General features: G+C 33.8%; 1 protein-coding gene across 2 annotated transcripts in view; it reads left to right on the top strand.

Moving 5' to 3' along the window:
• Window positions 1–1,505: 1,505 nt before the first annotated feature.
• The window catches only part of LOC119636120 (solute carrier family 12 member 6), a 41,734-nt gene continuing 26,548 nt past the window's right edge, over window positions 1,506–16,691 (top strand). The window contains exons 1-2 of one of the 2 annotated variants that reach the window (XM_038031262.1): window positions 1,506–1,847; window positions 14,395–14,528. In XM_038031262.1, coding sequence (XP_037887190.1) covers window positions 14,420–14,528 — 109 coding nt within the window. In that variant the 5' untranslated portion in view covers window positions 1,506–1,847; window positions 14,395–14,419. Of the gene's footprint in view, window positions 1,848–14,394; window positions 14,529–16,691 lie in introns of those variants that run through there. The other variant, XM_038031265.1, reaches the window with a different exon arrangement.

Below are 16,691 nucleotides of genomic sequence, written 5' to 3'. Positions count from 1 at the left end.
AACGTGTGTCTAGCTCTCTAACTTTTTGCCTCTTTTTTGCCTGTGTTTTGCAGTTTTGTTAGCCTAGCATGTGCAGATTTCTAAATGGAAAAACAAAACAGTGTTGTTGGTCTGTGGTCTTTTGTTAGACTTGATGCCGTTGCGTCTGCATATACTTGAATTTTAGAACGAGACCTTACGTTTTTTCGTGGAGTATTTTTCTTCTTTTTTTTTTTTTATAAATAAAAAAGTGATTTTAACAGTATTTTATTTTGTTGTTTATTTTTTTTTACTTTGTCTTAATTAAGCAAATCATTAAATTATAATTAAATAGACTTTATATCATATAAAAAAGAATTGAATGTATATATATATATATATATATAGATATATATATAGATATATATGTATAAATATAAACGCATATACATATACGGATATAAATAGGTATGTGATCGGGTTGTGTATGAATATTGTTCAATAACTTTGATAAATTTAGAATTCAATAACCGATAATAACAAAATGTAAATAAATAAATAAATAAATAAATAGTAGCAAAAAAGAAAAAGAAAAAAAAACAGTGTAAGCAGAGAAAGCAAAAGTTCTAGTGTGTGTTCCTTATTCACGTTTCAAAAATTACAAACAAAAAAAAAAAAGGCAAACAAATTTCAACTGCAAAGTCATGGTCATATGAAAAATATATATATATGTATATATGTTAAAAATTTTCCAACATATATGCACAAATAAATATTTATGTATGTGTGTATATCATACATAGTTATTTGCTTCTTTTGGTCTGCTGTTATAGAAGTGTGTATACAAGGAATAATTAATATTTTGTTTATTTATCTTCCATACATACACACATACACGCACACCTAAGAAAAAAGAATTCGATTAGAAAAAGAAGAACTTTTTCTATGACGCCGCGGAATATTAAAATTTTACACATACACTTATATAAATATATATATAAATATATATGTGTACATATAACATTTATCTTTTTGGCTAACCATTTAGACCTAAATGTAAATGCTAAATAACGTCATCACTGATATTCCTAATTGTATACAGTAGAAAATTCGTTCGTATTACTCATGCGCTTTTACATATATAATAAAATAAAGGAAAAAAGCCATTAGTTTCCCTCTAAACGCTCATTTATTTAATACCACTTTATCGTTTTTTGTTTTTTGTTTTTTTTTTGAAAATCAAAAATGCCAAACATCAGCCTTATAACATATAGCAGTCGATAAAGAAATTTCATATTAATTAAATACAAACATAATTACTTAGTTGTGCACATATATATGTAGCAACAGTTGTAAATTTGAAATATTATTGCGAAATATATTTATTGTAAGAAGCGTATACAAAACTAATTGTAAAGCACACATATATATATACATATATATATATATATATATATATATATATATATATAGACGCGTGCTTGCCTATTAAATATAACAAAACTCGGTTCATTGCAGTGTTTATAAGCGAGTGAAATAATTATTTTCCAAAAAAAAAAAAAAAGATAAAAAAAATTTCTCTATACAAAAAAAAGCGTCACATTAGCCGTAAGTGAATAAAGGAGAAAACTGATTTTTTCTATAAACTAATGGATTTTCCTATAAATTGTTAAGCAACAACAATAATAATAATAATAATAATAACAACAAACTACAACAATTCTAGCCAAAGAGAATATGTTCAATTACACTGGACAGACTGCGTTTGAAGGTCCTATTATTTAATTTTACTTAATGCGAACGCCTTTGCAAGCGTTTTAAAGCTTGCTTTTGCCAATACTTATTTCTTCTTCTTCTTTTTCTTCTTCTTCTTTGGAGTTTTAACTAAGGTAATTAATTGAATTTGGTATTTTTTTTTTTCTTGCTCTTTTTGATTTTTTTTTTTTTTTATATTCTTATGTACGCGTTGCGTTGTCAGTTTTATTTCATTTTATGTTATTTTGAGTTCAATAATTTTCATTAATTAATATTAATCAAGAAGAGAACAATATACAGCATTGAGGCAGCAATAACAACAACAGTAACTATAGAAAAAAAAAAAATGAAAAGCGATGAATTGCATGGCAAGAATTGACAAACTATACGCAAATACAAAGATGTTGACGTATACGTCTACGTATGTGTGTATATGTGTTTATGCATGATACAATAAACGCTCTTATCAGTTAAGGGAGGTCTGTAGCTAGAGCTAACCGGCTATTCAACTAGCAAGCATTCAAAGCTTTTGAATTAGTTATCCATGAATGTACATTATGTGTAAATATATGTATGTAATGTTTACATAGAATGAAAACAACCACGAAAAGCAAATATAGGATTTTTTCTTTTTCTTTTTTTTTTTTTTTTTTTTTTTTTGGTTGACGTCGCACTTAGAAACATCTTCTTCTGTTCCGTCGAAGTCGAAGAGAGAAATTTTATAAATATTTAAGCAATTTTTTTTTTCTTTTTTTTTTTTAAGCAAAGAGAAATTAATTATTAGATGTTCCACTCTTAGTAGAAACTATACGCAATGTAAAGGGAAACTCTGAACCAAAACTAGGTAAGTGCAGCTCTATTCATGTTTAGATCGTTAGTCTATGATGTTTGGCATCTGCATCTACTTTCAACCGAATTTCTACCGACTTCGCAAAAACTATTGTTAGTTGGCTAGAGCTTTATGGCTCAACAAGATATATGGAACCACTGGTCTTAACATTTTTGGCCGCCTTTTCTTAAATGGAGTTTCTCATCATTTTCATGCTTAAAATTTGTTTACAGTTACAAAATTAATTATCGAATGCGGAGGAGACCTTAGCGTAATCTTCTAAAATATACAGTTTTGCTTATACTGCGTGGTAGAGTATGGTAAACCAGACACTTAATCAATATACGTCGAAATGTCGACATAGTTCCCCAGGCTAATCCTATGCTAATTCCTTTTTGCTGTACGAGTAGTGACAGAATTAGTTCAGTTTTTCTACATTCTTTAAACAAAAAAAAAAAAAGACGTGGTTAAGCACGATTTTTATCGTAAGGTAGCATTAGTTCGATATGCTAAATCTCTCATATCTCTTGTCATGCAAAAACCGTAACGCCTTAGGAGCCACCTTGCAACATATACAGAAATCGTTAATTATTCTTTTACGTATTTTTTCCTGCACTGCTTGAATTTAAAGTGATCGAAGAAATTCTCTTCTCTTTAATTCAATTTCGCTTTTACACGTTTTCATTCAAGTTTGTTTTTATTTACCATGATTTCCTAGTAAATCCAGAAAATTTGGAATAAAATCAAAGAAATCGGAACTTATTTCATATTTTTCTACTGGTAATAGATTATATTCAACTGAATGTACCGTGTAAAAGAAGGATCATTGTTTTAATGAATCTCTGAAAGTAAAACCTTCACTAACTTTTTTCCTGCTCATGGACACATGTCTCTCTGCCTTTTCACTCTTGTTCACTCCCAAAAGTAAGGCGCAAAATGTCAAAAAAGAGGGACTTAGGTCCAATTACGATAATTTTTTTTTTCTTTTTTTAGATCACAGTTTTTATGACATCCCGACTCTCTTCCACGCGCAAAAAAAGAATGCAAGACATTAACGAAAAATAGTGCACGCCTACTAAAAGGAATACATGGCTTGATAAAAAATTTTTAAATCTAAATTTTTTGCTTCAAATATCATAGTAACGCTTTTATCTGCCCATTTAATCTTATTTTTACTACCCTTAAAGACGATGAACAGAAATCTTGAGAAGGAATACATGTTTAAAAGAAGGGGTACATTTCTCTAAAAACTGATATGTTACGTCATTTGAATAAAAAAAATTCCATAAAACTTAATGTCAATGATTTAAAATTTAATTTGTAATAAGTGGCAAACTTTATTTGCTTAACATCCAATGCATAGGAAAGCGTAGTTAAGATTCGGCTTCAAACTGTAAGATAGTTCATGTGTTTTTGTGTTACGGCTCTCCCTAGACAATTTGTAGTAATTTGTTATACTTATGTATAATGAAACAAATGTTTGTAGAAATTCACGAAAAAAATAAAAAAACATTTTTTTTAAATAAACAAATACAGAAAGAAGCGTAAATGATATTACTGTAGTAGTAAGCAACCGATTCAAATCTTTATTTTGCGCGACAATTCCGCTTAGAAAGGGTGTTTATTAAGAATACACAAAAAATATATAATTCAGAGTTTGTCCAATTATTGGTGAAAAAAGAGCTGGCGGAATGGAAAAAAAGAAAAAGATGCCGAGCTTTAGTTTTAACCAAATATTAGAAACGGACACGTAAGTTCCTTAGCTATTATATGTGTGCATGCAATTGAAGGGAAACTAATTTGAAACGTGACCGGTGGATTCGTTTGTTGGCCATAATAGTTTATGTTTTGCTGGTGTCGATTTTGTGAATTTGAAACCAAAAAACACCAAAGGACGGACGGACTGACGAATGGACTGACACAATGAACTCAGTATATCGGATGGCCTGAGTATAAATAGATTTAACAAAGTCGCTGACTGCCATAAAAAATGAACGAGAAGAGCAATACACATAAATTTTTATTTGCTTTGGTGTGAATTTTGGATAAAGATCATCGCAAGTGTAAGTAAATAAGTGTTGCAGAGTACCTCCTTTCAAAGGATTAAAGACGAATTTTATATTTTTCGAATTCGAATCGTTTATTAGCCCTCGTAAATATATGGATAATTATAGGGCGATGTTGTTTGTACGTATTTGTGAGCGAGTCACAACCATTTTCAAGGTAGACCTACAGTCGCGAACTACGAACATAAGACCAAAGTTTCAGGTTTCCCTCCCGAGTGTTGGGATCAAATTGTTCACTACTTCCTCCATCTGTCCAATGGGCGTGACTCGAAGTTTCGTGCTGTTTGAAAGCTCTGTCATGTTTTATGCAAAGCATATGAATTTCCAGATGTTTGACATGCTACTCAACAGTCGAATAATGGATGCCGTGCTCCGTTGCAATTATAACTGTGGCTAACTGTAGGTTACTCTGTAATATCGGTCACAAAATGTCATTATCTGTCAGATCGACAATCTTCTTTGGTACTGGAAGGCGCGAAACAGAGTTCGTAAACCATCCCGGGTCGGTCCGAACATTTGCAACTTCACTTCGCAATGTGTCGCTCAAGTTTTTAACTGACGCGCTCCTTTCAGGAACTCATACCAAATTCAATGACTTGAATGCACTTTATCCTCTACACTTTATTCACCATGCAGTTCGCAACTAACTGATGAAGAATTAAAAGTAGTGCTCTTGTGTCCCACGAGAAGTACGTTAAACATTAAGATGCCTTGCCTTGACCATACAAGTAAAATTACCAGCTGGTAAGGCAGAACGTTTCCACCAGCCTAATACAATTACTTTATATTTGAAAGCTTCGCTCAGAAGAAAATAAAGAGATACCGAAGGCTGCCTTTCACAGAACAAATCTGTTCTTGCGGCCGCGATAGTAAGAAATTACTTTACCTTTAACTTTTGAATATTATATAACATCGGTTTACCCATGTTCCTCTGTTCCTTCATTTGACCATTGTGCGGACAACAGGCAAAATCACGACTCATAGCAGATAATGAGCGAAATTGTCCGCGTCAGCATTTAATCGGTTAATGTTAGTCCTTCCATCATACAATGTGTGCGCGATGTGTTGTTGGCGAACTCAGTGCTGTCAAGCTTAAAATTGAAGGCTTAAATTTTCATTATACACTCTGGACCGCTGGTTCTCAAAATGGAGTCATAACAGCTAATTGGTGTTGATTTAAAAATTGACTTCAAAAATGAGGATAATCAGCCGACAAACTACAATATTGAACTCTTTTGATCTAAACGTTCGACAGCACGTGCCAGCTGACTGAGCGGTGGTAAAGCAATATAAATACTCCACAGCATTTACTTAATCGTCTGAGGTGTATGGGACGTAAGATTCGCACCAGGACATGTTATTTTGATGGTTGTTTTGAGTCCTGTATTTTTGTTGTTGTCGGCCTTACATTTCGCTTCTTGCGTTATGTTTTCTCACAGGACAAGTTGAAACTTATGGTTAGGCTACCTTACGGTTGAAATGTCCTACAACGCTTCACGTAACCTAATGTTTCTTCTACGCAAGGTACTAACTACTACTTCGTTCTAAGACACTAAAAGTTAGTTGTATTTGGTTCCTATTAGAATTCTAAAAGAATGAAGGGCACAAATCAAATGGAGTGAGCTTGACTTTTTTCGAGGAACCGCACTAAATATATCCGTATCAAAATTAAGTTAGGGTATAGAAGAAAAAACTTTATTTATTTCATACTCTGACGCAACTAACTGCGGCCTAGTGATGAACATATAAATTGAATTTCATTAAATTTTTCTTCGAAGTCATGAAGAGGAGTAATTGCCAGCCAATGTACAGATGGCTGTTGTTGTAGTTTAATATGCAATAAAAAAATATTACCGAGAGCAAAAGCAGATGTTGGTCGAAAAATGCTGTCGAGTTTTTTTTCGGACATATAAATAGTAATCACCCTTAGCCATCGTAATGATCGCAAATCAAGCCTCAATATTTTTGTTTCCCATGCTATACAAAACGTCCTACATTTCTGGTAGAGGCTATACATTGTTTGTATGGTTGTACACAACACCCAGATGGTCTTGGGAGAGACCCGTCTTTCCTTATGCCGATCGATTTAGAATGACTTTCTAAGCTTGTCCGTCCGTCCGTCTGTCCGTCTTGTATTCTCGCGTGTAACTCACAGGTCGCGCTTTCTGTGATATTTTGATGCAATTTGGTACACTAACGTGTTTCGGCCCAAGGACGAGCGCCATTGAAAGCAGTTCGGATCCATTCACTTTTTCAACCTCCTCCCATAAAACGCCTTATTTTGAAAAGTGCGTGTTAAGCAAAGTGACTTAGGGTACATAAATGCGGGCCGAGGCCTACTACAATGCTTTACTTGCTTGCTCAGCCGATGCTCGGAACAACAAAATACGAGCATGAAAAGCTTTCGCATTGTATCACTTGAGAAATGACTTGTGCGAGGCTATTAAAAATTGCTTTCAATTTAAAAAACTGCCCGAAGAAGAGATTGCGACGCACCTTCAAATGCCTTACATCATCGATAGGTTTTTAGCGATCTGGTGATTCGTGTTGTAAATAAAATAAATGATAAAAAAAATATATAAAAGAAAATAATTACTTATTGGTAATGGCTGGACAAGCATTAATTTTCAAAATGTAATTTAGATGTCTATTCATGTACTATCCATTAGGGGGGTGATCAAAGTCCAACATTGAAATACAAAAACAAAATTGTTTGTCAATTATTTTGTTTCACTTTTTTTTTTTTGTTTTTTGTACTTTTATCGTAATTTAAAGCAATTTCTATGAATTTACAAAAATAAAACCGTTAAACTGATTCGGTTTCTCTGTGCTATTCAACAGAATTCCAACTCAGTTTTTTAAATGGTAATTATATGACTTAAGCCAATTTCGCTATTGTCGGTACGTATGTGCATACGTCTTTATTCGTGGGAAACGTTTATTAATCATTAAAAGTTTTCATAAAATTTGATCGAAATCGCTTAAGTTCTAGAGCAAATTAATTAATATGATGGGAGAACGTTATAAAAAACAACATCTTTTAAATGAACTCAACTAATATTTCAAGCAAAGCGTTTGTAAACAACAATGTCATGTTTGGAGTGCGACTTTATACGAAATTATAATCATTAACGAAGCTAGCGATAGATTTAAAGATTAAATATAGCTTTCCATACTTATTGTTAAGCATAAATGGCCCTCAGGAATCGGATAAAAAATATATAGATTCAATCACTTCAAGATCACTATTCATCTTTCACTGCACCCATCTTCTTCCTCTATATGTCCGTCCATGTTTTTACTCACCAATTTTTTTGCTTCTCCTTCCGTACACCCGCACCCGCGTTCCTCTTTACGTCCATCTATATGCCTTTTCATTTGTTCAGGCTTCGTCCACTTCTGATTGACTCGCAGCTCTCTCGCAACTGTAAAAGTTAATATAGAAAAGTGAATTGAATGCTCACATTCAAGTTGAAAGTGGCTTGCTATGAGTAAGCAACAATCTATGATGAGTATTGTTCTACTATTTCATAAATAATTTCAATTAAAAAATTTCATAAATATCTCGGGATATGGTAGAGAACTTTGTAAAAGTAATCACGATCGAGCGACTCTCATCGTCCCAATCAAATAGATATCGTGCAATTTTTATGGCTATCAAACAATGATAAGAATACATGTTAAAGTCATTGGTTCTCTCTTTGCAAAAACCAAAAATTTGCATGAAACATCGCATAAAGTACTGATCTTGATCAACGCAAGATTTCAAGTTAACTGAATTAGGTTCGTCCGTTCGTCTGCCTATTAGCAATTCGTTTCTCAAGAGTTTGTAGTTTTCAAAATGGGGATGGAAAGGCTGCAACTCGCCCATCATCTCATCGACAATAGCCGAAAAAATTTAATTTATAATCTATAGCAGACAGTAACCTAAAATCTAATACAAAAATCTGACAGAGCGTTTTAAAGCTTATGTGTAAATATAGTTTAGACGCACATGTTTGCTTCTTTTGCTCGAGTTATTCCTCCTCCAATCTCCAAACCTATGACCAATAACGACCAGAAATACTATGCAATGAAAAGTTCTCGACTAAAATATATTTAATTTTAATTGACTGCATTTCTAAACAGTTTACTCCTTTTTGCGCGATTTCCATATAACGCAGAGCGAAAATCGAGACAAGTCTTCTTTCAAGCGTTATAAGAAGCCGCACTATATACTTCTTCCTTATGACGCGCTTTCCGCACGAAAAGATCTGAACAATGCAAACGATTTGAAAAATTTATTTGTTGCTGGTGAACTTATCTGATTGTTCATACTTACTGGTTATTTCGACCTCTAGTTACTAGGAAATTCCTGTAGAGATGAGCAAACCACAACGCATTGCTTTCTTTTAATTCATTCCTTATTTCTGCGATCCTATACGTACGAATTCGTTTAATTTAATTGATTTTCATTTCAAGTTTCTCACAACACGATTTTCAGAAGAAGCTGCAATGGTTTCCACATAACGTGATACAATTTAGTCTGAATTGTCTTAATTTCCTGCTTCTTTCAACGCGTTTAACACAGGACGAATTTCTCCAGTTGGAATTGTTTCAAGCTTCAGTTAACATGATTTCCCTACGACGCAGTACGAGTTAAAAATGGTATAGAAGAACTGATCCTGTTTTCAGCAACCGGTACTAGTCGCTTCGAATAAATAGACAAAATTGCACGGATTTATTTTTTTTTTTTATTATCGATCAGCATGTTTTCTGTTAGGCTCTTTCTAAGTGTTCGAGGATCTGCCAAGTCTAGTTCAATACGTTGTAATTAAACTGTTTGGCTTGTTGCAAGTGTGTTTGTGCGCAGATCATCCTTGCAGCGGTGTAAATCCTTTAGATTTTAAGCTAATTGTTATGGGCATAGCGTAAATTAGTTTTGTGTGCACTGTACAACTTGATCAGTGACAGTCAAAGGCAAGGTTCAGCAGGCAAGAGTACAGGTAGATAGATGCTGTTGAGTTAATTCAAAATTGCACGTTCTCCCCTACTGGTCGTAACGAAGGTAATTAGAAAAGGCTAAGAAACTTATATTCGACTCGGACCGAATCTAGTATACTCACCACTATTCATTCTAGCATACTAATGCTAATTTTCCAAATGTCGCTACCCTACCTTGCCATGCTGCGGTAGGTTAAAATTGGCATTGATATGATAAAATGAATGCATTGGTTGCGATGAAATTTGTTAATTACTGTCACTAGGTCGATTTAAAAGAGTTTCAAAAGCTTTCGGTGAATTACTAACAAGTTTAACTTAGAATAAAGTGAAAATATAAAAACTTGACCACTTATAACTTTGTGAGGGTCTGGTCGATTTATTTCATTTTAAAAGTCACAGTGCTTAAATAAGCAGTTTACGCTTTGCTGTGGGCGTGTCTTTTAACAGATTTGGTCCCTTTTGAATAGTAACCTACTTGCAAGAACATCCACTGTTTCCGCCAAATTTAAAATGGACACCTTAATTTTTGCTAACAGGAAGTGTCAAGAACACAAACCGGGACCGACATGGCTAGATCGACTCAAAATTTGAATCAAAACCAGGAACTCTTCGTAGCGTCTCTGAAGATTTCTTTTAGGTGCTGCAAGCATTAATCCAAAATGCCTCTCGCGGTTCGTGTGAGTGTGAAAACATTGCAAATTTTCATATAAATGTTTGTTGTGATTAATATTCAAGATTCATCCCAAACTGCTATTACAACAAAAAAAAACATTGCAATTTTTATGTAATTGTTTGCGGTGATTACCAAACGTGGTTCATAACCAAGCGTGTATTAGTCTTTTATTAGTTTTAATGTAAATATTTCGTAGGTCAAGTTGCATAGCGGCACCGCAACTGCGCTTTGGAAGGCTAAAAAAAAGCAAGTATTTTAAAAGCATTGCAATGGGCCGTGACTATAAATACCCTACAGAACAATGCCTAATAAAATTATTCATATAATGACTTTTCAAAACAGGACGTTGTGCTTGGCAAACTAGTCCGAATCGAATCATTTTTAATAGCGTTTGTCCACGGGTCAAAACACGGGTCAATGTACTAAATTTCATCAAAATCTTTTAAAATCATAACCTGTGGATTGAACATAAGCATATAAGGCGGACTTGCGGACATACAAGCTTAGCAGAATCACTTTCTGAACCCATTGATGTAATAAAATTCAAGTGTATCTCAAGTTCTTCTGGATGTTGCCTACACCCGCACAGATTTGGTGTAGCCTTGTCCATAAGTGGTGTGGCGTATAAAAAGTCGCCGTTATTGTCTCCTCTTAGATAGTGCAGTGACTACTCTATGTCAGAATAATATTTTCTAGTTTACTCTAGGCTTAGAGCAAAGAGAAAAATTTAGGGCCCAGAAGGATGGTCGCTCCAATCGCAAATTTTGGAACTCTACAGATCGTAACATTACAGTGTGAGGTACTAACATTATCTTGCTTTATTCATCAGACACTACCGTTTATTTCAACGAATTACTTTAGATCTGTTCGGTCGAACTAATCAAAACTGGGTCGTCTCGTTGACAGATTTAATAGACTTTTTGTTTTTACAACAACTTGGTTGTGTGTTGCGCGAAACCTAGAAAAAAATGATTTAAGTTTAAAAAATAATTTAATCTGGCCAAAAATAACGGTTAGCAACGAAAAATACTTTGAATCGAATAGATTTTCCCATTTTCTTAAAAAGAAACTCTAAAAAAATGCTCTACTAACTCTATTGCAATCCCAACACACAGTTGCACCATTTCTTACAAATGAATTGAAACATTTTAGTCGAGCTACGTTCACCATTAGTTACGTTATGCCGCCTGATGTTTTCTTCGTAAAGTAGTAAAAACGAGACTTTTTTATTATATAAAGGCACACTTTTCATAAGAAAGCGTATCTCGGACGAGATCGAAAGATTAGGCCTACGCAGCTGAGGCTCAGTACCGTCAATTTAAAAGTCAAATCGCTATTTTGGTGCGCTTGAAAATTAATAGCTGTACTTAAATCTATAAAAGCTTACTTTCCCTAAGTCCGTCTATATATATGTAGGCAGTCACACTTGTCAAGTGGACAATGCTGGGAAATAAGAAATTTATTTTCGCGAGTTGGTCATAGCTATAGCGAGTGCTAAGCCAGCAAAGGCACAACACTTACCGATCGGGAACACACTCACTAGGTTGCGTTCACCTCCTATCTCTCTCTCTATCCCCACTACTGTCTGGCAGTCGCTGAGCTACACGTATAGGTGGAATCCCCTCAGTAGTTGGCCATATTTAAAAAAATAAAAAAATTAGGAATTGTTCAAAAAGTGATCCTCTTACATCCAGATTTTTTTTTTTTCTTTATCTCATGTGCAGAAATAATTTTCACAGATAATCGGCGGACCGAAAAATGCCATTGTATCGAACTGCTTCAAAATATCTCGAAAATTGCTAGCTTGTAAATCGAACATTACAACGCATAAATAAACGGAAGGACGGACAAACACGTTTAAATTGATTGGTATAATATTAGATGAGCTTTTCAAGTCCTATAAAATTTAACGCAAAATTGTATACTGACGTACATTAGACGAACAGACGGACCGAAAGACTTCATCCGAAGACTGCACAAACTTGATATGTCCTTACCATACTTCATCTATCTAAAAAGGTGTATGTACATGCAATAAATTAATCAAACAAATTCTGGAGTTGGATGACATCGAACGTACACTTTAAGACCAACATTGTTTTCTTGTTTGTGATTTTTTTTGGGCTTACAAAGCTTGTTTTTCCTTTCATTTGTAAAATGCGACAATTAATAAAATTAATTAATAAAAATGTAAAATTTGCTGGATAGCATGTAGGCATCATACAACTATAACTATATATATATACTATATACATATAATTTAATATAATATATATATATAATATATATATATAATATAACATATATAGTTTAGATATCCCATAGTAGAAAACTCTTACATAAATAGAAATAATTTATGCTAATAAAAAAAATGTACAAAATATACCAACAACAAGTAGGACAATATTCTTTGATACCCTAATAGAGGCTAAGAAAAAGGAAAACAACTACAAATATTGGGTGGGCGCGGCCGAATTTTTTTACTTTCAGAATTTATGAGGATCGAATAAAACCGATGGAAAGCAAAGGTATTCTTACTTTTTGTCCCATAAACGTGTGCTTGGAAAGGTTTAGGTCACTTCCAAGTTCTTTCACAAATTCCTAGCCGATATCTTCATATTCGCAATTGAAGAACGTTTACCGTAGATATTAGGCAGATGGACAGATGGACGGACTAGCAGGCGGAAATGCTTAGATGCATCTCCAATTTGAAACTGCCTAAGAATTTATATACCTTAAGGGGCTTATGAAGCTTATTTCTGCGCGTTATGATACGCTCTAATGTTGGGTAGGCGGGGTCAACTTTTCCCAGTTTTATACTAGCTCTACAGCATCGCTCATAGAATTTACGTTAGAATTAAAAAACTGCTGCTTTTTTATTTTGAAAAAAAGAGTTGTCCCCACATTACGCCCACCGCAGGCGTGTCCTTTGACCGATTTGGCTCACTTACGATCAACTTGCAATGCTTCTACCCAATTTGAAGACGATACTTTCATTTTTGCGATCAAAAGAATTTTTATTTAACGCCTAACCAGACGGACAGACGGGAATATTTAAATCGATTGAGAGTTTGATGCTGATCAAGAATATATATACATAATGGGATCCCTGGAGCTTCGCTCTGGATTATGCAAACACTTCGACAAAACAAATATACCCCTCATCCTACGATGATTGATATAAAAATATAAAAAACTATAATAATAATTAAGAGTAATTTGTGTAAAGAAAGCAAAAGCGAATTAAATCATTTCGACTAAATTTGTTGTTAAAAATTCTTAAATCGAACTTCACTAATGATATGTGTCTGAAATAGTATGTCCGATCGTAGATTTTAACACACCCAACAGTTACGTACATGCTTGGTAAGCTTTTCCAACGCATATAAAAGTTCAAGTAATCAGAAAAATCACAATAGATAGCTCCACGCATACAATTCATCATTACAATGCACATCGACTTGACATATGCATATGTGTGCTCAAGTGCATGCATACCGTTCTAAACGCATACGTGTATGCAAGTAAATGCATTTGTATGATAGTGAAGTAAATATAATACGTAACATATTTTGCCATAATTCTTTTTCTTACGTCTAAGGGGGAAAAAAAAAAAGAAATGATTACACACATAGATAAACAAAATACATATATGTAATGTATGCATACAGATTCATAGAAGTGTCGACATTATTTGCGAACACATGTTTATATATGTGTTATGAGAGACGACTTATGACAAAGATTGTATTCTGTACTGGATGCACATGTAAATAGTTGAATGGTTTATTCCCTTTTTTTTTTTTATTTACAAGTCTTTTACAAAAACAAAAACGAAAAAAAAAACGCTGATTTGTCATTCGTTTATTCATTTTCTTGTTTTATTTTTTCTTCGGTATTACACTCGCAATTTATTGTTTATTGCTATTATCGTTATTTTTTTACAAAAACAGAAAAATACTTTATGACTCAAAACAATGGTAATAAAAACAAAAATAAAGCTAAAATGATACTAAGAAATATTTTATGTTTATTTACACTTACTTCTAACATTGTACATATTTTTCGTTGTGTCTATTTATTTATTTTTTACCCATCTTTCCACTAATTTGGAATTTGGAATAATTTAGTATAATTCTCAACACGTTTGCCATAATGCCGGACAGATTCAAAGTAACAAAGACTGAAGAAACTGATCCACCGCCTGATTATCTACTCGAAGAAACTGTTACCGGGAAATTACTCAACGATTTAAGTGATAATGGTAAGTATGCCGCAAATATTCTTATTTACTATATCAAATATATTATGTAAATGAATATGTGTATGAGTTACTGGTGACGTGCAATCTAGGGAAAGTGTTGCTAAATGTCTATACTAAGCAAAGCACAGTAACAACACTTGTATCCGATGACATTCTTATCATCATCCAGTATCTTTATGATTTGTATATACCGGCATTTACACTGTACTACGTAGGTTTATTATGATTGATTCGTGACTGATAAAATAGTCTTTTGCTAAATATGAAACAAATTAAAAGTGTATCATGGGGCAGCGCTTAGACGGGCTGTGAGTTGCGTGCACCAGCTAAAAATCTAATAAATATTGCAAGTACAAATTAGAGCATAGAATACAACTCTGACTTATTCATCTGAAAGTACTCTCTGTATGTAACTGTACACAACGCGGTTTCCTAGAGCTTTGAGTAGATGTAGAGACTGTACTTTTGTCTGAAAGATGGAGAAAAGACCCAGCTGACGATAGGCAATACTTTAAATGAAATACATTGTACCAATTTCTCTGAATAAAGCTTCAAAGGTACAAAAATTAATACAAAAAGATATCCAGTTAGCATTTACTGCTATTTGGACTGCGTCTTTCCTCGGAGAAGTGTGAATGAGTTCGAGGTGAATTGAGGTAAGGCCAGTGCGATAACCTTCCGACCTGCGGATATACATGAAAATCTTGCTCTAACGGTAGATGATGTCAATGTTGAATGAAATTGTAGACAGTCTGAAAAATGGGACAATTATGGATAATAAGTTAAGCGCTGCTCTGCTTTTCAAAAGGAGGGAAATTGATTTTTTTGCTCATTACGTATAAACTCTAGAAGATAAACAAAAATTTGAAGGTAGATTCTGTAGGTTATGCGGTAGTAGCTTTTCAGAAATGGAAAAAATTCGTCCATACCTAGTCAACTTTATCGCATATCATAGTTTAATTTTTTCTTTTCAATTTCTTTATAACCCACGGAAGCAAACATCAACAGTCCCCTCATAAAGCATATAAAGTATTGATCAGTTCTAAACGTGGGACGAGTTGTAATATCTACGGTAAACATTCTTCTGCTCGCAACAATGAAGATATCGTCTACAAACTTGCAAAAGAGACGACGACGGAGAACATGACTACACTTTTGCACTCCGTATTTCTTGCGACTTGCTTATAAAGTATATAAATTTCCATCTCTATTCTGAAATTAGAAAAAAACAGCTGCGCCCACCACGCTGATGGGTATAAAAGATTCGACCACGACCAAATATATTTTTCGTAGTTGTTTATTTAATGTGACCAATCACTTAAGGGATGTCGCTTGTCCGTCTAACCTGGTGTGGTGAAAGAGAAAAAGATAAGGCGTGGCTACAAAACTAAATAACCTACTGGGTACCTTTCCAATCGATAAATGTTATGTCTTCACCGACTGAGTACTCAATGTATTTACGACTAAGTGCGCTCTACTGCATTGATATTTAAAACCGCGAGAATTCTGACTTAGTACTCGCGGTTCCTATCTAGACGGCTGCGCTTCACTTCATATATCTGTAATCTTAGCAAGTCCATCAACGAAAAAGGTTACGAAAGCATGTACAAAGCAAAGAAAAGCAAAAAAGTCTGATGGAAGTGAATACTACTTTCAGAACGAATATGTTCGCTTCTTCCTGGATTGCTGTTACGGTTACTACTGTAACGACTTGCTTATAGTTAACACAGAACACATCGTCGACTGGCAGGTAAAACTCATTAATATTAGGAAAAGGAATAAAAGGAATTTATAAACACTTAATGAATTTTACTTGTCAACCCACGATATATGCAAAATGTCACGTTCTAAAAATATTAATGTGTAGTATATCGCACTTTTGCAAATGTTTATAGCGCATAGCTCTCGTGAAGCATGTATGTGTGTTTTTTGTCAAATCAATGTAAACATGTGTATCTGCCTGCATGTCTTTCGCCCACTTCTTGGCATTATGATATGTTTACAATCTCACAACTTTATCTTCAGAAACACATAAACGGTTTAACGGCTGGACAAGAATGAACTTTGAATACCCTATACCCTATCATCTTATGTAATTTTTCAGTCAATTTGGTAATAAATACCATTGAAGGCAGCCTTCATAAGGTGGTCTATATTCAGAAA

Source organism: Glossina fuscipes, unplaced genomic scaffold (genome assembly GCF_014805625.2).
Source record: "Glossina fuscipes isolate IAEA_lab_2018 unplaced genomic scaffold, Yale_Gfus_2 28, whole genome shotgun sequence".
Taxonomy (NCBI): Eukaryota; Metazoa; Arthropoda; class Insecta; order Diptera; family Glossinidae; genus Glossina; species Glossina fuscipes.
Note: the sequence above shows the minus strand (reverse complement) of the source record. Positions and strands in the feature narration are given on the sequence as shown.